The sequence below is a fragment of the Hylobates moloch genome, unplaced genomic scaffold (assembly GCF_009828535.3).
Source record: "Hylobates moloch isolate HMO894 unplaced genomic scaffold, HMol_V3 SCAFFOLD_4, whole genome shotgun sequence".
Taxonomy (NCBI): domain Eukaryota; kingdom Metazoa; phylum Chordata; class Mammalia; order Primates; family Hylobatidae; genus Hylobates; species Hylobates moloch.
This window is the reverse complement of record NW_026652279.1, coordinates 49552280-49577479: the sequence shown is the minus strand read 5'-3', so window position 1 is coordinate 49577479 and position 25200 is coordinate 49552280. Positions and strand designations below refer to the sequence as shown.

General features: G+C 36.3%; 1 protein-coding gene across 1 annotated transcript in view; it reads right to left on the bottom strand.

Moving 5' to 3' along the window:
• The window catches only part of SLC9C1 (solute carrier family 9 member C1), a 175937-nt gene that overhangs the window by 92406 nt on the left and 58331 nt on the right, over positions 1-25200 (bottom strand). Inside the window, 3 exon segments of the mRNA XM_032755066.2 lie at positions 2641-2836; positions 11902-12021; positions 15573-15670. Coding sequence (XP_032610957.1) covers positions 2641-2836; positions 11902-12021; positions 15573-15670 — 414 coding nt within the window.

Genomic DNA, 25200 nt, shown 5'->3' with positions numbered 1-25200 from the left:
GGGCAAGGACTTCATGTCTAAAACACCAAAAGCAATGGCAACAAAAGCCAAAATTGACAAATGGGATCTAATTAAACTAAAGAGCTTCTGCACAGCAAAAGAAACTACCATCAGAGTGAACAGGCAACCTACAAAATGGGAGAAAATTTTTGCAACCTACTCATCTGACAAAGGGCTAATATCCAGAATCTACAATGAACTCAAACAAATTTACAAGAAAAAAACAACCCCATCAAAAAGTGGGCAAAGGATATGAACAGACACTTCTCAAAACAAGACATTTATGCAGCCAAAAAACACATGACAAAATGCTCATCATCACTGGCCATCAGAGAAATGCAAATCAAAACCACAATGAGATACCATCTCACTCCAGTTAGAATGGCCATCATTAAAAAGTCAGGAAACAGCAGGTGCTGGAGAGGATGTGGAGAAATAGGAACACTTTTACACTGTTGGTGGGACTGTAAACTAGTTCAACCATTGTGGAAGTCAGTGTGGCGATTCCTCAGGGATCTAGAACTAGAAATACCATTTGACCCAGCCATCCCATTACTGGGTATATACCCAAAGGACTATAAATCATGCTGCTATAAAGACACATGCACACGTATGTTTATTGTGGCACTATTCACAATAGCAAAGACTTGGAACCAACCCAAATGTCCAACAATGATAGACTGGATTAAGAAAATGTGGCACATATACACCATGGAATACTATGCAGCCATAAAAAATGATGAGTTCATGTCCTTTGTAGGGACATGGATGAAACTGGAAACCATCATTCTCAGTAAACTATTGCAAGGACAAAAAACCAAACACCGCATGTTCTCACGCATAGGTGGGAATTGAACAATGAGAACTCATGGACACAGGAAGGGGAACATCACACTCCGGGGACTGTGGTGGGGTGGGGGGAGGGGGCAGGGACAGCATTAGGAGATATACCTAACGCTAAATGACGAGTTAATGGGTGCAGCAAACCAACACGGCACATGGATACATATGTAACAAACCTGCACATTGTGCACATGTACCCTAAAACCTAAAGTATAATAATAAAATAAAAAATAGAAAAAGAAAGAAAATGTGGCCCATATACACCATGGAATACTATGCAGCCATAAAAAAAGGATGAGTTCATGTCCTTTGTAGGGACAGGGATGAAGCTGGAAACCATCATTCTGAGCAAACTATCACAAGGACAGAAAACCAAACACTGCATGTTCTCACTCATAGGGGGGATGTGAACAACGAGAACACCTGCACACAGGGCGAGGAACATCACACACCGGGCCCTGTCGTGGGGTGGGGGGCTGGGGGAGGGATAGCATTAGGAGAAATAACTAATGTAAATGATGAGTTAATGGGTGCAGCAAACCAACATGGCACATGTTTACATATGTAACAAACCTGCACATTGTGCACATGTACCCTAGAACTTAAAGTATAATAATAATAATAATTTGAATTTAGACATGTTAAAGTATATATTTTAACTAGTAAATGATCATACTAATTTGAAATCAAATAGCTAAAATACTGAAGCATCTATTCCAAGGGAGAAAATAGTCAAAATTCCTACTATTTTGTGATAGTTGATACAGTCAGTCTTTCTGCATATTTCAAAAAAAGGTTTCTTGAAACCTACTATAGCTAAGATAGTGGGAGATTTCAAAGATGGTTGTAGACTTCAGCTTGGGAAATTGGGTTTCCATTGAAATTCTGAAGGGAGAGTAGGATTAGAGAAGACACATTTCTTTTCAATATGCTGCTTGTAATGTTTGCACAGTACTTTGTCAGAGGGATCTAGTCAGCAGCTACCTATATGATCTATGGCTCTGGATAAAACTTGAACTATAGACATGAATTTGGGAGTCATTAGACTATGAATGACAGTTGATATCACAAAAGTAGATGAGACAGCATGGCCTGCCCTTTATTATTTAATTCACATCTATGTCTCTTCCCTCATTTTCCATATCCTGAAAACATATTTAACGTCTCTCCAGTCTCCACTCTGACCAACTCATTCCTGAGCTTCAGTCATTGGGAGTCGTGTTCCTTACATGTGTCATGGTGTTGCTTCTATGTTTTCCCTTGCTCTTGTTTTTTATTATGTGATGTACTCATAGTTATTCTCTTTTTTGACTCCTAGACATTATTCAAAATTCATCTCAAGTGTTGCTTTCCCTTGAATACCTTCCTTCTCTGACCCTACTATTCTGCATAAGAAGCTCCTTCTGTCTGTTCCCATTGTACTCTGTGTATTCCTCTATCATACTAGAGAGATATAAAAATATCTATCCAGTATAAAAATAATAAAATGAACATTCAAGTACTCACCACCCTGCTAAGACTGAGAACATTGCCAATACCTTTTAAACTCACTTTGTGTCCCTTTGACACACGCCATTTTAAAATTTATTTCTGAAATACAAAATCAGTGCTTCAAGTATGCATATTATCTATTGAGTTACTATAAAAATCACCTTCAAAAATTAAAGTTTGGAGACCTGAGGAAGAAATTCATACACTCCTTCAGAAAACTGTCTGTTGCTGATGTTGAAAAACAAGGCTAGGAAATCTCCCTATCAGACATATAACACTTCCATACACACATAAATTTTAGATTACCTTAAGTAGTGCCTCTAGAACATAAAGTGTAAGAAAACAGTAGTTAGTGTGTTTTAATTCGTTGTGGTAGATTACATTTAACTGGGATATCCAAGAGATTATAAAGGGAAATATATTCATTAATATCACAAGGTATCCAACATGTTCAAATTCCTCAGTAAATACTATTGTATGGCATATACGAAAAAAGAAGTATCTGTAAAACAAAAAGACAGTTTTATCTGATAAAAGGTTTACATTAAATGATTTTCATATATACTCATTTCTGTTCTACTTATCAACAGCCGCAGAGCCTTCCTTAATTCTGAAAGCAGCCAACACTAGCTAACATGTTCTGGCATCCTGCTTCAGATACTGCCCTTTAATTTCTTCCACTGATCCTCCTCTGTCTTGAGTCTAGTTTCTCCTTTCTCTTTCTCTCCCTCCTTAAATCTCATTCACTTTTTCTTTTTACCTTTAATAGAAATATTTTTGGTATAATACAGGAAAAATTCAAACTGGAATTTTTTTTAAATGAAGAGAGTACTTTCTAGCTTTTGATAATTCCTATTTTCAGAGACGAATACTATTAGTTTGAATATTGTTCCAACTTTTTATGTTTATAAAATGATTATCTATAAACATAAAAGAAGTTATATGACACATATTTTTCTGTAACCTGCATTTTTCCCTTTTAACAATGTATCATGAGCATCTTCTCTTGTCAAGGTATAAAATTGGGATCAAAGCCTAGGATGCATGGTGGTGGAATATATGGATCCAAATTTTATCACAAAATTTAAATTAATGTATATGCTTTGAAAAATAGCTTCCATATTCACTATGATGGAGAGTAGAAATGTAGATAAAAAGATTTACTTTTAATATTTTAATTATTCAAGTAGTATAATAATACACTATTGTTGTTAAAATTTACATGATAATGATGAATTAATTGCTGATTGAAGACTGGGTAAGTACCAGATCATTTTCTGATTCTTAAAGGTACATCTATGCCATGGCCCAGAAGCTTTTACAATTTTGGATCCCATTTGAAAAAAAGATGATCAAATTATGAGTGCAGTAATATCTAGTCTGTGCTCACATTGCCAGGGCCCTCCAAGGCCTCTGGCAGTTCCTCTGTGATGGGAGCTGCAGAGTTCAAGCCTTGTTAACTTTGTGGTAACCTCTCTGTCCTCTCTCCAGTCTGCTTTTTTTGATCTCTTCCAGCAGCAAAACCATGTTTGGCAAAGCAAGGCACTGGAGGTTACCTTTGCTTAAATTTATGGTTAAATTTGCAGTCGCTGATCTCATTCATTTTGTCACTAGCTATATTTCTTTCCCTTGAATCTAAGGAAAAAAAAAAGAAATTCCAACTGAAAAGGAAGAAGTAAAATGATCTCTATTTGTGGATGACATAATCCTATATACTGAAAATCCTAGAGAACGTGCAAAAATCAACTAGAGCTAATAAACAAAATAGCAAAGTTTCAGGAAACAAAATCGATATATAAAAATCAGTTGTATTTCTATACACTAGAAAGGACTGATCTGAAAATGAAATTATGAAAACAATTATATTTAAAATAGCACCAAAAACAACAAAATAGTTAGGATTAATGTTAACCTAAAACTTGCATGCTCAAAACAACAAAACATTACCAAAGTAAGTTAAAGATTTAAATAAAAGGTAAGATATTCCATGTTCATGGTTTGGAAGGCTTAATATTGATAATATGACAATGCTACCCAAAGTAATCTACAGATTAAATTAAATCCTATAAAAATCTCGACCTTTTTCTTTATTTTGAAGAAACAGGCAAGATAATCTAAAATTTATATGGAATTGTAAGGGACCTCAACTAGTTACAACAATCTTGAAAAAGAAAAGTTGAAGGACTGATACTTCCTGATATCAAAATTGTATACCAAGTGTGGAAAACAATTTGGTGGTTACTCAAGAAACTAAATATAGAATTACCACACAGTCCTGCAATTTTGCCCCTGGGATATGCCCTTGAATAGAAAGCAGGTATTCAAATAAGAACTTGTACATGAATGTTCATGGCAGCACTATTCATAATAGCCAAAAGGCAGAAACAACTCAAATGTCCATAAACTGATGAATGGGTAAATAAAATGTGGTATATATACCATGGAACATTATTCAACCTTAAATGGGAATCACATATTGATACATGCTACAAAAAGGATGACCCTTATGGTACTAATACATTCTGTTATGTGGATGAAAACATTATGCTAAGTAAAAGAAGCCAGAAACACAAGGCTACGTAGTGATGATTTCATTTATGTAAAACATTTGAAATAAGTAAATTCACAGGGACAGAAAACAGACTGGTGCTTTCCAGGAGCAGGGCAAAAAGGGGAAATGGGGAATGACCGCTTAATGCACACCCAGTTTAGTTTTGGACTAATAAATAACACCGAATTATACATTTTAAAATGGTTAATGGTTTACTTATGTATAGGAAATTTACCTCAATTAAAAAGAGAATACTATTCCTATCTTTCTTATTCTTTAAGTAACTTTATGTATGTACATAAGAAATTTAGGGTGGTGGCTGACCCCCACATTTCTAATAAACATTCTGTAGCTATTTATGCCCTATGACACTCATCAGTCTCCTCTGAGGTGGCTACCACCCACTTCAAAGCTTTAAATCAATTGTAAAGACAGGGAAAAAAAACCTTTATTTTTTTAAAAATAAAAAAATAAAAGGATGCAGCTAAGGTTTACAGTGGATGTTGGCCAGATCATTTTTCTCTTAGATTATGCCATAATCTCCTTTGATTTTTATAAAAACTCTAACAATATATGCTGGTACCAAAATTTGTGGTGAGTTTGAAGGCTGATTTGGTAACAGGTAAAATATGAATTTGTTAATACAGATTATTTTTGATTTCTTAGTTTAGGTATGTTTGTGAGCATTTTCTGTGACTACAAATAAGGCCATTTTTCAGATAATAAAATATGTAAAAATTTTTAAAAAGAAATTTCATTGTAAAATTCCTCAAAATATTTTGCAAAATATTCAGGATAGAGGGCGGTTCCAAGATAGCTGAACAGGAACAACTCCAGTCAACAGCTCCCAGCATGAGTGACACAGAAGACGGATGATTTCTGCATTTCCAACTGAGGTACCGGGTTCATCTCACTGGGGCTTGTCGGACAGTGGGTGCAGGACAGTGGGTACAGTGCACCGAGCATGAGCTGAAGCAGGGCAAGGCATCGCCTCACCTGGGAAGTGCAAGGGGTCAGGGAATTCCCTTTTGTAGCCAAGCAAAGCTGTGACAGATGACATCTGGAAAATGGGGTCACTCCCACCCTAATACAGCACTTTTCCAATGGTCTTAGCAAACAGCACACCAGGAAATTATATCCCACGCCTGGCTCGGAGGGTCCCACGCCCACGGAGCCTCACTCATTGCTAGCACGGCAGTCTGAGATCGAACTGCAAGGCAGCAGCAAGGCTGGGGGAGGGGCGCCCACCATTGCTGAGGCTTGAGTAGGTAAATAAAGTGGCCGGGAGGCTCGAACTGGGTGGAGCCCACTGCAGCTCAAGGAGGCCTGCCTTCCTCTGTAGACTCCACCTCTGGGGGCAGGGCATAGCTGAACCAAAGGCAGCAGAAACCTCTGCAGACTTAAATGTCCCTGCCTGCCAGGTTTGAAGAGAGTAGTGGTTCTCCCAGCATGGAGTTTGAGATCTGAGAATGGACAGACTGCCTCCTCAAGTGGGTCCCTGACCCCTGAGTAGCCTAACTGGGAGGCACCCCCGAGTAGGGACAGACTGACACCTCACAAGGCCAGGTAACCCTCTGAGATAAAACATCCAGAGGAATGATCAGGCAGCAACATTTGCTGTTCAGCAATATTCACTGTTCTGCAGCCTCCACTGCTGATACCCAGGCAAACAGGGTCTGGAGTGGACCTCCAGCAAACACCAACAGACCTGCAGCTGAGGGTCCTGACTGTTAGAAGGAAAACTAACAAACAGAAAGGACATCCACACCAAAACGCCATCTGTACGTCACCATCATCAAAGACCAAAAGTAGATAAAACCACAAAGATAGGGAAAAAACAGAGCAGAAAAGCTGAAAATTCTAAAAATCAGAGCACCTCTCCTCCTCCAAAGGAATGCAGCTCCTCACCAGCAACAGAACAAAGCTGGATGGAGAATGACTTTGATGAGTTGAGAGAAGAAGGCTTCAGATGATCAAACTTCTCCGAGCTAAAGGAGGAAGTTCGAACCCATGGCAAGGAAGCTAAAAACCTTGAAAAAAGATTAGACGAATGGCTAACTAGAATAACCAGTGTAGAGAAGTCCTTAAATGACCTAATGGAGCTGAAAACCATGGCACAAGAACTATGTGATGAATGTACAAGCTTCATTAGCCAATTTGATCAACTGGAAGAAAGGGTATCAGTGATTGAAGATCAAATAAATGAAATGAAGCAAGAAGAGAAGTTTACAGAAAAAAGAGTAAAAAGAAATGAACAAAGCCTCCCAGAAATATGGGACTATGTGAAAAGACCAAATCTATATCTGATTGGTGTACCTGAAAGTGACGGGGAGAATGGAACCAAATTGGAAAACACTCTGCAGGATATTATCCAGGAGAACTTCCCCAACCTCGCAAGGCAGGCCAACATTCAAATTCAGGAAATACAGAGAATGCCACAAAGATACTCTTTGAGAAGAGCAACCCCAAGACACATAATTGTCAGATCCACCAAAGTTGAAATGAAGGAAAAAATGTAAAAGGCAACCAGAGAGAAAGGTCAGGTTACCCACAAAGGGAAGCCCATCAGACTAATAGAGGATCTCTCAGCAGAAACTCTACAAGGCAGAAGACAGTGGGGGCCAATATTCAACATTCTTAAAGAAAAGAATTTTCAACCCAGAATTTCATGTCCAGCCAAACTAAGCTTCATAAGTGAAGGAGAAATCAAATACTTTACAGACAAGCAAATGCTGAGAGATTTTGTCACCACCAGGCCTACCCTGCAAGAGCTCCTGAAGGAAACACTAAATATGGAAAGGAAAAACCGGTACCAGCCACTGCAAAAACATGCCAAATTGTAAAGACCATCTATACTAGGAAGAAACTGCATCAACTAATGGGCAAAATAACCAGCTAACATCATAATGACAAGATCAAATTCACACATAACAATATTAACCTTAAATGTAAATGGGCTAAATGCTCCAATTAAAAGAAACAGACTGGCAAGTTGGATAAAGAGTCAAGACCCATCAGTGTGCTGTATTCAGGAGAACCATCTCATGTACAGAGACACACATAGGATCAAAATAAAGCGATGGAGGAAGATCTACCGAGCAAATGGAAAGCAAAAAAAAAAACAGGGGTTGCAATCCTAGTCTCTGATAAAACAGACTTTAAACCAACAAAGATCAAAAGAGACAAAGAAGGCCATTACATAATGGTTAAGGGATCAATTCAACAAGAAGAGCTAACTATCCTAAATATATATGCACCCAATACAGGAGCACCCAGATTCATAAAGCAAGTCCTGAGTGACCTACAAAGAGACTTAGACTCCCACACAATAATAATGGGAGACTTTAACACCCCACTGTCAACATTGGACAGATCAATGAGACAAAAAGTTAACAAGGATATCCATGAATTGAACTCAGCTCTGCACCAAGCGGACCTAATAGACATCTACAGAACCCTCCACCCCAAATCAACAGAATATACATTCTTATTAGCACCACATCACACTTATTCCAAAATTGACCACATAGTTGGAAGTAAAGCACTCCTCAGCAAATGTAAAAGAACAGAAATTATAACAAACTGTCTCTCAGACCACAGTGCAATCAAACTAGAGCTCAGGATTAAGAAACTCACTCAAAACCACTCAACTACAGGGAAACTGAACAACCTGCTGCTGAGTGACTACTGGGTACATAACAAAATGAAGGCAGAAATAAAAATGTTCTTTGAAACCAATAAGAACAAAGACACAACATACCAGAATCTCTGGGACACATTTAAAGCAGTGTGTAGAGGGAAATTTGTAGCACTAAATGCCCACAAGAGAAAGCAGGAAAGATCTAAAATTGACACCCTAACATCACAATTAAAAGAACTAGAGAAGCAAGAGCAAACACATTCAAAAGCTAGCAGAAGGCAAGAAATAACTAAGATCAGAGCAGAACTGAAGGAGATAGACACGAAAAACCCTTCAAAAAAATCAATGAATCCAGGAGTTGGTTTTTTTGAAAAGATCGACAAAATTGATAGACCACTAGCAAGACTAATAAAGAAGAAAAGAGAGAAGAATCAAATAGAAGCAATAAAAAATGATAAAGGGGATATCACCACCGATCCCACAGAAATACAAACTACTCTCAGAGAATACTATAAACAACTTTACACAAATAAACTAGAAAATCTACAAGAAATGGATAAATTCCTGGACAATACACCCTCCTAAGACTAAACCAGGAAGAAGTTGAATCTCTGAATAGACAATAACAGGCTCTGAAATTGAGGAAACAATTAATAGCTTCCCAACCAAAAAAAGTCCAGGATCAGATGGATTCACAGCCAAATTCTACCAGGGGTACAAGGAGGAGCTGGTACCACTCCTTCTGAAATTATTTCAATCAATATAAAAAGAGGGAATCTTCCCTAACTCATTTTATGAGGCCAGCATCATCCTGATACCAAAGCCTGGCAGAGAGACACAAAAAAGAGAATTTTAGACCAATATTCCTGATGAACATCGAAGCAAAAATCCTCAATAAAATACTGGCAAATCGAATCCAGCAGCACATCAAAAAGCTTATCTACTATGATCAAGTGGGCTTCATTCCTGGGATTCAAGGCTGGTTCAACATACACAAATCAATAAATGTAATCTAGCATATAAACAGAACCAAAGAAAAAAAACACACGATTATCTCAATAGATGCAGAAAAGGCCTTTGACAAAATTCAACAGCCCTTCATGCTAAAAACTCTTAATAAATTAGGTATTGACGAGACATATCTCAAAATAATAAGAGCTATTTATGACAAACCCACAGCCAATATCATACTGAATGGGCAAGAACTGAAAGCATTCACTTTGAAAATGGGCACAAGACAGGGATGCCCTCTCTCACAACTCCTATTCAACATAGTGTTGGAAGTTCTGGCCAGGGCAATCAGGCAGGAGAAGGAAATAAAGGGTATTCAATTAGGAAAAGAGGAAGTCAAATTGTCCCTGTTTGCAGAAGACATGATTGTATATTTAGAAAACCCCATTGTCTCAGCCCAAAATCTCCTTAAGCTGATAAGCAACTTCAGCAAAGTCTCAGGATACAAAATCAGTGTGCAAAAATCACAAGCATCCTTATACACCAATAACAGACAAACAGAGAGCCAAATCATGAGTGAACTCCCATTCACAATTGCTTCAAAGAGAATAAAATACCTAGGAATCCAACTTACAAGGGATGGGAAGGACCTCTTCAAGGAGATCTACAAACCACTGCTCAACGAAATAAAAGAGGACACAAACAAATGGAAGAACATTCCATGCTCATGGATAGGAAGAATCAATATCGTGAAAATGGCCATACTGCCCAAGGTAATTTATAGATTCAATGCCATCTCCATCAAGCTACCAATGACTTTCTTCACAGAATTGGAAAAAACTACTTTGAAGTTCATATGGAACCAAAAAAGAGCCCGTATTGCTAAGTCAATCATAAGCCAAAAGAACAACGCTGGAGGCATCACGCTACCTGACTTCAAACTATACTGCAAGGCTGTGGTAACCAAAACAGCATGGTACTTGTACCAAAACAGAGATATAGACCAATGGAACAGAACAGAGCCCTCAGAAATAATACCACACATCTACAACCATCTGATCTTTGACAAACCTGACAAAAACAAGAAATGGGGAAAGGATTCCCTATTTAACAAACGGTGCTGGGAAAACTGGCTAGCCATATGTAGAAAGCTGAAACTGGATCCCTTCCTTACACCTTATACAAAAACCAATTCAAGATGGATTAAAGCCTTAAATGTTAGACCTAAAACCATAAAAACCCTAGAAGAAAACCTAGGCAATACCATTCAGGACATAGGCATGGGCAAGGACTTCATGACTAAAACACCAAAAGCAATGGCAACAAAAGCCAAAATAGACAAATGGGATCTAATTAAACTAAAGAGCTTCTGCACAGCAAAAGAAACTACCATTAGAGTGAACAGGCAACCTACAGAATGAGAGAAAATTTTTGCAATCTACTCATCTGACAAAGGGCTAATATCCAGAATCCACAAAGAACTCAAACAAATTTACAAGAAAGAAAACCAACCCCATCAAAAAGTAGGCGAACGATATTAACAGACACTTCTCAAAAGAAGACATTTATGCAGCCAAAAGACACATGAAAAAATGCTTATCATCACTCGCCATCAGAGAAATGGAAATCAAAATCACAATGAGATACCATCTCACACCAGTTAGAATGGCGATTATTAAAGTCAAGAAACAACAGGTGCTGGAGAGGATGTGGAGAAACAGGAACACATTTACACTGTTTGTGGGGTTGTAACCTATTTCAACCATTGTGGAAGACAGTGTGGCAATTCCTCAAGGATCTAGAACTACAAATACCATTTGACCCAGCCATCCTATTACTGGGTATATACCCAAAGGATTATAAATCATGCTGCTATAAAGACACATGCACACATATGTTTATTGTGGCACTATTCACAATAGCAAAGACTTGGAACCAACCCAAATGTCCATCAATGATAGACTGGATTAAGAAAACGTGGCACATATATACCATGGAATACTATGCAGCCATAAAAAAGGATGAGTTCATGTCCTTTGTAGGGACATGGATGAAGCTGGAAACCATCATTCTCAGCAAACTATTGCAAGGACGAAAAACCAAACATTGCATGTTCTCACTCATAGGTGGGAATTGAACAATGAGAACACCTGGACACAGGGTGGGGAACATCACACGCTGGGGCCTGTTGTGGGGTGAGGGGAGGGGGGAAGGATAGCATTAGGAGATATACCTAATGTAAATGATGAGTTAATGAGTGCCGCACACCAACATGTCACATGTATGCATATGTAACAAACCTGCACGTTGTGCACATGTACCCTAGCACTTACAGTATAATAAAAAAAAAATTCAGGATATCATTTTAAAACAAAAAACAGGGAATTTCAAGTGAATATAATAGCCTTTCTTAAAAAGCACTTACTTTGATGGGCCCCCTTTTTCCTTTCTGGCATTATACACCAAATTAAGTAGTAGTTTTCTAGTAAAGGTAACTGTTTTTTGGCTTTCAGAATAATTCTTTATTGTCTCAAGACTCATATACCTAGAAAAAGAGAGAAATCTTTAAACATGCTTTAAACATTTTGAGATAAGTTTAATGTTGCACAAAACAGGAAGACTATTTTGTGTCATGATGGCTGGATTAAGACATTTTCATGAGCATGGTTCATGAAGTTAGATTGTCAGGCTCACTTGTTAAACAGAGAGTATTAAAAATTGGAGATACATGGTTGAAAATAATAGAGATTTCAAGGTTCAGGGACAGAAAACATACTATGTTTCAAATATTTGGGATTCAGACATCTGGGTTTTCATGTTAGATTCCCCATTGTCTGGTATGGCAATGGACAAATTACCTCATTAACTTGCTGGCTAATCTAAAAAATAAGGATAAAAATACCAATGTTAGGTTGGGATAATTAAATGGGAAAGCATGTATAAAGCATCCAACTCATATCACACATCTTCCCTTCACTTTGTCTTCACCTTCAAAGCAGATAGTAAGGTTTAGAATGACTAAAAATGAGTTAAAATGGTAACTTAGAAAAGTCACTGGTCATAAGAGCTCAATGTCATTTTGGTAGCACTTGTCTCAAGTGTTCTGTAGCATTCTGCTGGCTTTTTTTTTTAAATTGAGACAGCTCAGATCCGTGTATATGATCACGTCTTGTTTAGCCAATCTCCTTGGCTTTTCAAGGAATTTACCTTCTGCTGAGCAGATACTTTCATCGTCATGATCAGAAGGAGAGTAAGGCTCTGCCCTTGGATCTGAGGCCCTACCTTATAATGTGGCTTAATGGAAGGGCATTGGAAACCTAAGTTCAAAGGTAAACCTTGCCCTTTCTATGAATTATAATGTTCTTACTTTAAAACTTGTATATATATTTTTTTACTACAGGGATACTAACGTAATTGAAAAGAATGAAGTCATTCAATTATGTGTAATTCAATATAATATGCAGTAAATAAATGGAAAATGTTGAATGTGTATATGACTTGATTCATTTATAATTGAAAAAATATTAATTCAACATCTGCTATGGTTGTTAAATGCTAAAGATAGACCATAAAGAAATACTGGTCTGCCCTTAAGGCTACAGCAGACTAGTGGTACGAAACATGTAAATACCAATTACAGTAAAATGTGGTAAGTGTTGCCACAGAGACAATAAATGAGAGGGCTCCCTGGACTCATAAAAATAAGCATTTAATATAGTCTTATTGTGATATCTATGTGTGACACTTTACAGCACAAATTACTAAGTAATTCAGGCTCTTGAATTCCTATTTTACATCAATGTGTTCACTGTTTAGACCTGATTTAGGGAAACAGTATGATCTATTTAACTGGATAGTGAGGCAGCTTGGCTTTGAATACCAACTCTGTAATTTATGAGTCAAATGACCTTGCATAAATTATTTAATTTCTCCTTGCTTTACTTTCCTAACCTGCATCGTGAATATAATAACAGCATCTATCTCATAAGATTCTTCTGAGGTAAAATAGGTTAATACATGTAAAGTGTTTAAAACTGTACCTGGTTTGACACTCAATAAAAAGAAACTATGTGCTCAAAGTATTATTTTTTAGGCAATTATACAAGCACTTAGCATAGGTCCTGGTGCTCCTGTTTAAACCCTCCACTCTTTCTTTTCTTAGACTTGTTTTTCTTGCCACAGGTCACCCTGACACATGAGGCACTCATAGGAATAATTAGCAAATGGTAAAATCAACTCCAAGGCAGCTCAGCAAAGAAGCAAGAAGTGAATATAAGTATAATCAATAGAAAGTTCTCTAGGGGCTGGAATACCATTTTGCTAATATTAATATTCCCTACAGTGACTGGCATATATTGGTAATATATAGCCTTGCACATATTGGTATTCAATGTATATCTCTTACATGTATGCATTAAAAATGTAGTATATTCCAAAGTTTGCTTTCATAGACATATGTTGCTTCTGCCTTTGGGGAACATTTAAAGAGAAAAAAATCAAGGCAGTGGGCTGAATTGCTCTATGTTGTTTTATTTTTATTTTTATTTTTATTTTTGAGACAGAGCCTTGCTCTGTCCCCCAGGCTAGAGTGCAGTGGCGCAATCTCAGCTCACTGCAACCTCTGCCTTCGGGGTTCAAGCAATTCTCCTGTCTCAGCCTCCTGAGTAGCTGGGACTACAGGTGCATGCCACCATGCCTGGCTAATTTTTTTGTATTTTTAGTACAGACAGAGTTTCACCATATTGGTCAGGCTGGTCTTGAGCTCCTGACCTCAAGTAATCCACCCACCTCGGCCTCCTAAAATGCTAGGATTACAAGCATGAGCCACTATGCCCAGCCTGTTGTTTTATTTTTAACATCTCCTGGGAAATATATTAATGATGCTTTTTATTGTGTCATTTATTAAAAACTTCCACTGTACAATGTGCACCTTTCTTCTTTAAAATATGCATGGTATTGTTTTGAATTGATCACATTTGCCAAGCCTTCTCTTTCAACTCCCTCAACTTTACTAGGTCAACTAAAGCTTTGGAAGTGCGTGGATCGAAAGGACAAACAGAGACCCTGGTACCATAGATGAAAATATCCAAGCATTATAAATCAAGGAAACAAAATTTTAAATAAGATATATTTCATCTTCCTATCATGACACATATAATGTCATAATGATTTGTATGACTAGGCTTAAAATGAAAACTCTTAGTTACTTTGAAAGTCTGTACTTGAAATGAAATGCAAATATGCCCTGATTTCTGGCTGCTTCTTTTCTAACATCTAACTTTATCCTTCAGTGTACCACAAGGTTGTACCTGTGACTTAACACAAGGTTGGCACATCTTTCAGGTTTAGGGGTATGCACACCAAAGGCCTGGTTTGCTCATGAGATGATGGACCAGGACTAAAGGCCCAAATAGACTCTGGAAATAAGCTTAGGACAATTTAAGCAGGGAATTTTGGTGTCTTCAGGACTGTTGTCTAGAACTAGAAAGTATGTCTGGGTGGACACTGTTGCAGTTGCATTGCAGTTTAACCCCCCTCTTTGCCCAATCATAGATCCAGCATTCCTCCACAGGGGATGATCTGAGGGTACTCCTCAAAACACCAACTTTGAGGAAGTCACTGCTTATTTTGCAGACCTATATCTAAAGAAATCACTACAAGATTACAAATGCATGCTAAGTATTAAGAGAAGATGTTGAAGTACTACCTGTGTATTGGGGAAGGTATGCCTGGAAGGATTAAGGAAGGCTTCACCCTTACTTAGTCTGGCATTCAAATTGTCTAAAAGGAAGAGTTCTTTACCACAGCTTAACTTTTGGCAGTGGGAGGACAAAGAACAAAAGAAAGTTTCAGTCAGAAGGAACAGCTTGTTCAAAATCACAGAGGTATGAATGAATGCAGCAAATTTGGGAAACTGAAAATAGGTAGTTTGGCCTGAGGGTGGGGTATAGAGCAGACAGCTCTGCTGTCATACTAGAGTATTGATATTAATAGTAGAGGGAGCCAAGTTACCAGACAAAAACAAGAAAACTCACTTGGGTAATTTCCTAAATGCTGTGGCTTAGAATAGAAGCCATCTTTTGGGAATATACTTACTTTCCCTTCTTCTCACCAAAACTTCCTGCTGCACCAACCAACACCTGGACAGCACTCTGGGACAGAATCTCATCCCTGTATTGTCTCTGGTAGCTTGCCTAAAAAAATATTAATTCAAGTCATTATATAGCGTGAATAACGATGACAACTTATTACAATCTTGATGGGAAAAACGTGTGATAAAGAAGTAAAAACACTCAATCTAGTATATTTGTAAAAAGAATCTTTCTATGGAGTTCAGATTATAAGATTACTGGATAAGGTAGGTCTTGGCTTTGGGTGGAGCCACACTGGTTCTGAAGGAAACTAGAGCTCTTCTAGACATGGAATTAGATTTTCAAAAAATAAATGGAACTTATTGGCAAATGAGTTTGGGAACTGCTACAAGCTATATCCACATCTGAAAAGTTAATAATGAATATTAAAGGCTCTGAAAAACCCTACAGTAAAAAAAAATCCTACTATACATCTTTATTTAATTGAATTTTCTCAAATATTTCCACAACAGGGCTCTGCTGCCTCATCTGTGATAAGGATTAAAATTATTATATCTTTGTAACTTATATAATTATTTATAGAAAATTTTATAATTTATAAGGAGTATTATAATAAAAGATTGCTACTATTTGGCAGAATGCAGTCACTTCTTCATTCAATACATATATATGAGCATCAGGGACTATGTCTGATGATATGGAAACCAGTATCTGACACTGTTCCTGGCATCCATGTGCTGAACACTATTCAGAATCACTGTGTAGACCAACTTCCTTAACTGAAATGTATTATATGACCAAAGATTTCTAGGTTCTGCAGCAGGCATTCTCTCTGCATGATCAGTTTTGAATATTAAACACTGCTTTGTTTTGGGGAAATACTAGAAAGAAATAGCAACGACATTTGAGGATGTGGGATGAAAAAACTTTTCCCATAATTACAGGAATTCAATAGAGTACACTCTTCTCCTTAAATATCATTAAAATATGTTTAAAACAATAATTAAATCAAAATATTCTTAGTATCCTCAAGATAAAAATTGTAGTTTGAAAAAATGAGGAAGCTGAAGATTATATGGATCTCACGAAAGCTTAGCAACACAAATACCAAAGCCATTAGATACTAGAAGATGTTAACTGTTAAATTATCTTTCCCAATGGGAACACAGAAACCAAATCAACAAATCAAGATGAGCATGAAAATATATCTAAAATTAAGAAGAACTCGGAAGATATTAAGTGAAATGAGGATCTAGAGAACAGAGCAGAGAAATCCAATCTACTTTGAAAAGCGGGATTTCTTGATTAAGGCGCAATAGCACAAAATCAACGATTGAAATATAATAGTAGAACCCAAACATTTGAGGCAATAAATCAAAAAGGTACATGGAGTGTACACTGCAGAAAACACAGAATATCACAATCGAAAAAGAGGTTATTCAGTCACCATAAGTTTCCTCTTTTATAGACTGAGAGAATGAAAACTAAATAGATTAAGTCCTTAGTCACATATCATATTAATAACAAAAACAAGACTCAAAATGAAGTTTCCTTCATTTATTTTGTGGGTTCTTGTACACCATATTTTCCTGAAATAAATTAAAATTGGGAAGTGACTGGCCAGGCGCGGTGGCTCACGCTTGTAATCCCAGCACTTTGGGAGGCCGAGGCGGGCGGATCACGAGGTCAGGAGATCGAGACCACGGTGAAACCCCGTCTCTACTAAAAATACAAAAAATTAGCCGGGCGTGGTGGCGGGCGCCTGTAGTCCCAGCTACTCGGAGAGGCTGAGGCAGGAGAATGGCGTGAACCCAGGAGGCGGAGGTTGCAGTGAGCCGAGATTGTGCCACTGCACTCCAGCCCGGGTGACAGAGCGAGACTCTGTCTCAAAAAATAAATAAATAAATAAAATAAAATTGGTAAGTTACTAAAAGACATGGCCTCATAACATTTTTAATTTACAAGGAAACAGAAATAATTCTACAGATATCCAAACAAGAAAGGAAGCTGTATTTAATAAATATTAATTTATTAATTGCATAAAATCATTCCTTTGTCTTCATATAAATGTATCATTACTTGGATAAAACTCCTATTTTTAGGTCTGAAACATCTTTAAACATTTACTAATCAATTCTTTTTTCTACAAAATTAGACTAGAGACACTAGCCAAACCATTGAAAATACATTTCAAAGATATTCTCAGCTGGGAATATTGTTGGAAATAATCAGTGAATATTATAACATAATATCAATATATTAAAGAATGAAGTACGTAATAAAACATCTATAAAAGGCTTCTGTTTATAAGACTAATAAGCATAATCATTAAAATAAAACTTAAAGTATAAAAGTGAAAACAGGGGAATAGGGCATGGTGGTGTCCCCCTGTAACCCCAGCTACTCTGAGAGACTAAGGCAGGAGGATTCTTTGAGCTCAGGAATTTGAGACCAGTCTGAGCAACATAAAGAAACTTTGTCTCAAAAAATAGAAGAGGAGCACAAAGAGATTTCAGAACATTGAACTAAATTCATATTCCAGCCATGGGTACAAGGCCTAGTAAGCAATTTTTTCTTTTTTAAAAAATGAACGTAGAGGTAGATCGAGAAAAGGGAAATGAAAACATGTGTCTACTCTAAAAGTACATCTATAGTTAACATTTTATTTAGAAAGTTATAGAGTATTATTGACATTTATATCATTTGTAAGGTAAAATTAGATACTTTTTGAAGTTAGCTTATCAAACAGAAATAAACAAAGAATGATATATATCTCAATACAAAAGAAACAAAGAAAGGAAAGCAGGCCAGCAAAGGAAAAGAAAAAGAAAGGAAATTAAACAGCAAGAGAGGAGTGAAAGAAGAGAAGAATTGAGATATCAAAATAGAACAGCTATTAGATCCTATAATAAACCTCAAATACTCCAAAAAGGTTCAGATTAATTAATTGAGTTAATATTAATTGAGCACCTACCATGTACTACACATTGTGGTATTCACTGAAGACATACAGATGAATAAATCACACTTTAGCCTAAAAATTATTACCTAGGTTTACTAGATTTGCCTACAAGAAAAACTAACTATACTAAAAAGCAAAATTTCAAGTGAAGCAGCATATGAGCTGAGCTGCTGGCTAACAAGCCCCTTGCTTCCCCAGAGTGAAGACCAGCCTGGAACCCTGTCCTCAAAGGAGTAAAGTAGCACCTGAGAAGAGATGCTGACTGATCAGCCTGCACTTCCCCCAGATCACAGATGATCCTGGTTCTCTACCCATGGTAGCATAGCCAGTTCCCTCATTCACAAGGGAGCAGACCCCACATAGGTAGACCAGCCACACAAACTTCTGCAGCCTAAGCAACTGAGGCACTCACAGGCATCAATGACATTGACTGTAGCTGAAGAAACTGTATTGAGGCTATGCTATTGTATCCACCCAGTAAAAAGCTAATGCACCCTACCCAACTGACACCCTCTGCAGGTGAGTCTTTCCCCATGAAAGCCACTATACAAAATTGAAAGAGGTAACTGTTTCACGAGATCTGAAGATATCAATGCAAGGATACAAAAAAACATGAAAAAGCAAGAAAATATCTCACTGTTAAAGGAACACAATAGTTCACCAGCAACTGGTCCCAAAGAAATGGAAATGTAGAAACTCCCTGAAAAGGAATTTACAATAATGATATTAAGGAAACTCAGCAGACACAATAAAATCGAAAAGCAATTCATTATGTGAATGAGAAACTCAACAAAAGATAGATATTATAAAAAAAATAACTGAACAGAAATATTGGAGCTGACTAACTTAATGAATGAAAAAATGCAATTGAGAACTTTGATAACAAATTAGATCAAACAGAAAAAAAGAATCTCTAAACTTGAAGCCAGATATTTTCAAATAACCATGTCAGACAAAAGAGAAAGAAAAAAGAGAAAAGGAGAAAGAAAGATACATAGATAAGAAAGAAAAGAAAAAAGGGAGAAAGAAAGAAGAAAGAAAGGAAAGAAAGAAAGAAAGAAAGAAAGAAAGAAAGAAAGAAAGAAAGAAGAAAGAAAGAAAGAAAGAAAGAAAGAAAGAAAGAAAGAAAGAAAGAAAAAGAAAGAGCCAAAGAACCCAAGAGAGCTCATGGAACCTATGGGACATCATTACACAAACAAATGTTATCATTATGGGAATTTAAGAAGGAGAAAAGATGGGAAAAGTTATAAAAAACATATTTAATAAAGTAATAACAGAAAACTTCCAAGTTTTTGAAAATATATAGACATCTAGATCCAGGAAGGTCAAATATCCCCCAAAAGTTTCAACCTAAAAAATTCTTCTCTGAGGCACATTATAGTCAAACTGTCAAAAGTCAGAGACAAAGAGAGAATTTTAAAAATAGAAAAAGTGTCAAGTCACATATAAAGGAATCTCCATTAGAATATCAGCATATTTCTCAGCAGAAACTTTATAGGCCAGAAGAGAATAAGATAATATGGTTGACAGATGATATGGTTGACAATATGAAAGACAAAAAAACCTTTCAACCAACAATACTATATCCAGAAAAGCTATCCTTCAGAAGTCAAGTGTTTCCCTGACAAGTAAAACCTGAGAGAATTCACCATTACTAAACAGGACTCACAAGAAATGTTTAAAAGTCCAATATCTGGAAGCAAAAGGACAATAACTAAGATTGTAAAAACATATAAAACCCAATGGTAGAGCAGATACACAAATCTTAAAGGAATCAAACCTTATTATTACAGAAAAACACCAAACTTCAAAGATAAACAAATAAAAATAAATACACACCAACCAAAAAATAATAATAAAACGACACCTTTCAATAATAACCCTGAATGTAAACTAATTAAAATTTCCATTTAAAAGATATAGACTGGCTGAATTGATTAAAAAACAAGACCCAACTACACACCACCTATGCCTATTAAAAACTCACTTCACCTATAAAGACACCCACAGACTGAAAGTGAAGGGATGAAAAAAGATATTTCTGGCAAACAGAACCCAAAAATGATCAGGAGTAGTTATATAGCTATACTTATAACTGATAAAATAGACTTTAAGTAAAACACTGTAAGAGAGACAAAGAAGTTTACTATATAATGATAAAGGGATCAAATCAGCAAGAGGACATATAAATACCAAAAACCAGAGCACTCAAACATATAAGGCAAAAATTATTAGATCTGAAGGGAGAGAAAGATTCCAATACGATAATAGTTGGGTCTTTAAAACCCTAGTCATAGCATTGGAAGGACTATCTAGACAGAAAATCAACAAAGAAACATTGGATTTAAACTGCACTATAGACAGAACATTTCATTCAAGAACAGCAGAATACATATTCTTCTCATCAGCACACAGATCATTCTCCAGGATAGAGCATATGGTAGGCCACAAAACAAGCCCCCCAAATTTTTAAAAAATTAAAATCATATCAAGTATCTTTTCTGACCACAATGGAGTAAAACTGGAAATCCGTAACAAGAACATTGGAAACTGTACAACCACGTGGAAATTAATCATGTTCCTCGACCACTGATAGATCAAGAAAAAAAATTAAGAAGGTAATTCTTTATTTTGAAACAAAAATAGAAACACAACATACCAAAACCTATAGGATATAGCAAAAGCTGCACTAAGAGGGAAATTTATAGTAATAAACTTTTACGTCAAAAAAAATAGAGAGCCAGGTGTGGTGGCTCATGCCTGTAATCCCAGAACTTTTGGAGGCTGAGGTGTGCAGATCACTTGAGGTCAGGAGTTTGAGACCAGCCTGGCCAACATGGTGAAACCCCATATCTACTAAAATTACAAGAATTAGCCAGGTGTGGTAGCAAGCACCTTTAATCACAGCTACTCAGGAGGCTGATGTAGGAGAATTGCTTGAATCCAGGAGGTAGAGGTTGCAGTGAGCCAAGATTGCACCACTGCAATCCAGCCTGGGCGATAGAGTAAGACTCCATCTCCCCCCCCACCCCCCACACACAAAAGTTCAAAAAACAACTTAATTATGCACCTCAAGGAACTAAAAAAGTAAGAACAAACCAAACCCAAAATTAGGTCAAAGAAAGAAGTAATAAAAATAAGAACTAAAATAAGTGAAATTGACACCAAAAATAATATAAAAGATCAGAAAAACAAAATGTTGTTTTTTAAATAAGAAAAAATTAACAAACCATTAGACTAAGAAAATAAGGAGAGAAGATACAAATAAATCAGAAGTGATACAAATAAATCAGAAGTGAAAAACGAGACACAACAACTGAGACCCCACAAATTCAAAGGATCATTACAGACTATTATGAACAACTATACTCCAACAAATTGGAAAACCTAGAGGGAATGGATAAATTCCTGGACACATAAACCTACTGAGATTGAGCCAGGAAGACATAGGAAGTCCAAATAGACCAATGAAGACTTACAAGATTGCAGCAGTAATATAAAGTCTCCCAAGAAAAAATATTTTTGAAAGGGAAGGAATTCTTCCAAACTCATTTTATGAGGCTAGCATTACCCTAATACCAAAAGCAAACAACACAACAAAAAAGAAAACTATAGGCTAATATTCCCTCATGAACACAGGTGCAAAAATCCTCAACAAAATACTAGCAAACAAAATCTAACAGCACATCAAAGAGATTATACACTATGATCAAGTGGGATTTATCCCAGGAATGCAAGGATATTTAAACATACACAAATCAACACACATGAGACATCACATTAACAGAAAGACCAAAGCCATTTGATCATCTGAATAGACACAAAAAAATTTGAGAAAATTCAGCATTGTTTCATGATAAAAACTCCCAACAAATTAGATATACAAGGAATGTACCTAAATACAATAAAACCATATATGACAAATCCACAGCCAAAATCATACAGAATAAGTTAAAATCTTATATTTAGGAAAGGTAAAGACTCCACGAAACAACTCCTAGAACTGATAAACCAATTTAATGAAGTTGCAGGATACGATATTAACAAACAAACAAAATTAGTAGCATTTCTACAGACTAACAGCTAACTATGTGAAAAGAAATCAAAGCATAAATCCCATTTACAACAGCTACCAAAAATACATAAGAATACATTTAACCATGAAAGTGAAAGACCTCTACAATGAAAACTATAAAAGACTCATGAAGGAATTGAAGAGAACACAAAAAAATGGAAAGACATCCCATGTTCATATATTGGAAGAACAAATCTTGTTAAAATGACCATACTCCCTAAGAATCCTACGGATTCAATGCAATCCCTAGCAAAATACCAGTGATAGAGAAAACATTCCTAAAATTTGTATGGAACCTCAAAAGACCTCGAGTAGCCAAAGCAATTTTGAGCACAAGGAACAAAGCTGGAGACATTATAATACCTTAGTTCAAAATACACTACAACCAACAAGCTATAGCAACCAATACAGTATGGTACTTGCATAAAAACAGGCACACAAACCAATAGAACAGAATAGAAAACCCAGAAATATATTACCTATTTATAGCCAATTGATTTTCAACAAAGTCATGAGGAACGTACACTGGGGAAAGAACAGTCTCTTCAATAAACAGTGTTGGGATTAATAGTCATATGCAGATGAATGAAACTAAACCATTGTCTCTCCTTTATATGAAAATAAACTCAAAGTGGATTAAAGACTCGCCACTATGAAACCACTAGAAGAAAACGGAGGAGAAACACTTCAAGTCATTGGACTGGGCAAGGATTTCATGGCTACAATCTCAAAAGCACAGGAAACAAAAGGAAAAATAGACACATGAGATTATATCAAACTAAAATACTACTGCACAGCAAAGGAAGCAATCAATAGAATAATGAGACAACCTGCAGAACAAAAAGAAATATTTGCAAACTATTCTTCTACTAAGGCATTAATATCCAGAATAGACAAAGAACTCAAACTACCCAACAGCAAAAACAAACAAACAAATAGTATGATTTAAAAATGAGCAAAGGATCTGAATAGACATTTCTCAAAGACACAAATAGTCAACAAGCACATAAAAAAATTTAACATCACTAGTGAATAGGGAAATGAAAATCAAAACCATAATGAGATATTATCTTTCCCCGGCTAGAATACAATGTTTATATATGGGGAATGTTTATTGCAGCACAATTCACAATAGCCAAGATAAGCAATCAATCTAAGTGTCCATCAATAGATGAATGGATACAGAAAATGTCGTATATTTACACAACAGAATACTATTGAGCCATAAAAATGAATAAAATGCTTTCATGTGTGGCAACATGGATAAGACTAGAGGACATTATGTTAAGTGAAAGAAGTCAGGCACAGAAAAAGAAATACTGCTTGTTCTCACTCATATATGGAAGCTATAAAAGTTGACCTCATAGACTAAAATAGTGGCTCCAAGAGGCTGGGAAGGGTAGGGGGACAGGGGAGCTAGCAGGAATAGGTTGGTTAACAGATATAAAGTTTGCAGTTAGATAGAAGGAATAAATTCTAGTGTTCTACAGCACTGCAGGGTGATTATAGTAAACAGTAATCTATTGTATTTTTTCATATAGTTAGAAGACAAGATTTTGAACATTCTCAACCTAAAGAAACAATAAAGCTTTGAAATGATCTATATGCTTATTACCCTTATTTGATCATGACACACGTATACATGTATTAGAATATTACATTGTGCCTCATAAATATGTATAATTATATGTCAATTAAAACAACAGCAATAAAAATTACCCTCTTGACCCTAAATTTACATTTCATATTGGAATAAAATATTAGTTTGAAAAGGTAAAATTTAATAACACAATGTACAAAAAGAGATTATCAAGCAAAAGGGTGTATAGATTTTTTTAAGGCTGAGAAAATTGTGTGCGTGTATGTGTGTGTGTATAAAGAATTAGTGGCAATAGGGGTGGGGAATAAGGTGGTGGTGGTGGCAGTGGCAGATGCTTTGATCATGAGTCCAGCTAGAAGGGATATTACAAAAATTGGTGAGCAAGTACATTACTTAGATAGAGAAACAAAACTATCCAGAAAAGTTGAGTGAGCAATGAGAAGGATCAAAATGTGCTGTTAGTTGATATTTCCACAATTTAGTGTTTCATATTCTGTTTTTATTTTCTATCTCATTGAAAAATTTTTGATTTGGGGAATTTCTGCAGAAAAAGATAGAAATGCAATTTATATTTCCTAAATTATATAGCAGATTATATATACTTTTGGTTAGTCTACCTCATTTTTGACAGTTACAGACAAATGTTTGTAAAATACTCCTTTGTACTTTCTAAGGAAGCAATTGTTGTGGCTTAAAGAAGCCATGGTTGGCTGTTCAGATTCATCCATGGTTATCTCAGGACCAGCCCTACTTCATTGTTTCCAGATCCTCTTCTACTCTGAAATCCTGGTCTAGATGTTTCTCTATCCTGTTCCATTGTTTTATATTGACTGACAATTTTTTCCTCTCATTCCTGCTGACTCGGTATATTTAGAAAACCTGCCTTTGTTTTTGCCTCAGAAGCTGTTCATAGGCAGTTCCCAGGGGAACCCAGGATGACTAGCTTGTCCATTTACATTACAGAAACATGGCCTTGGAGCATCAGATTTAGGAAA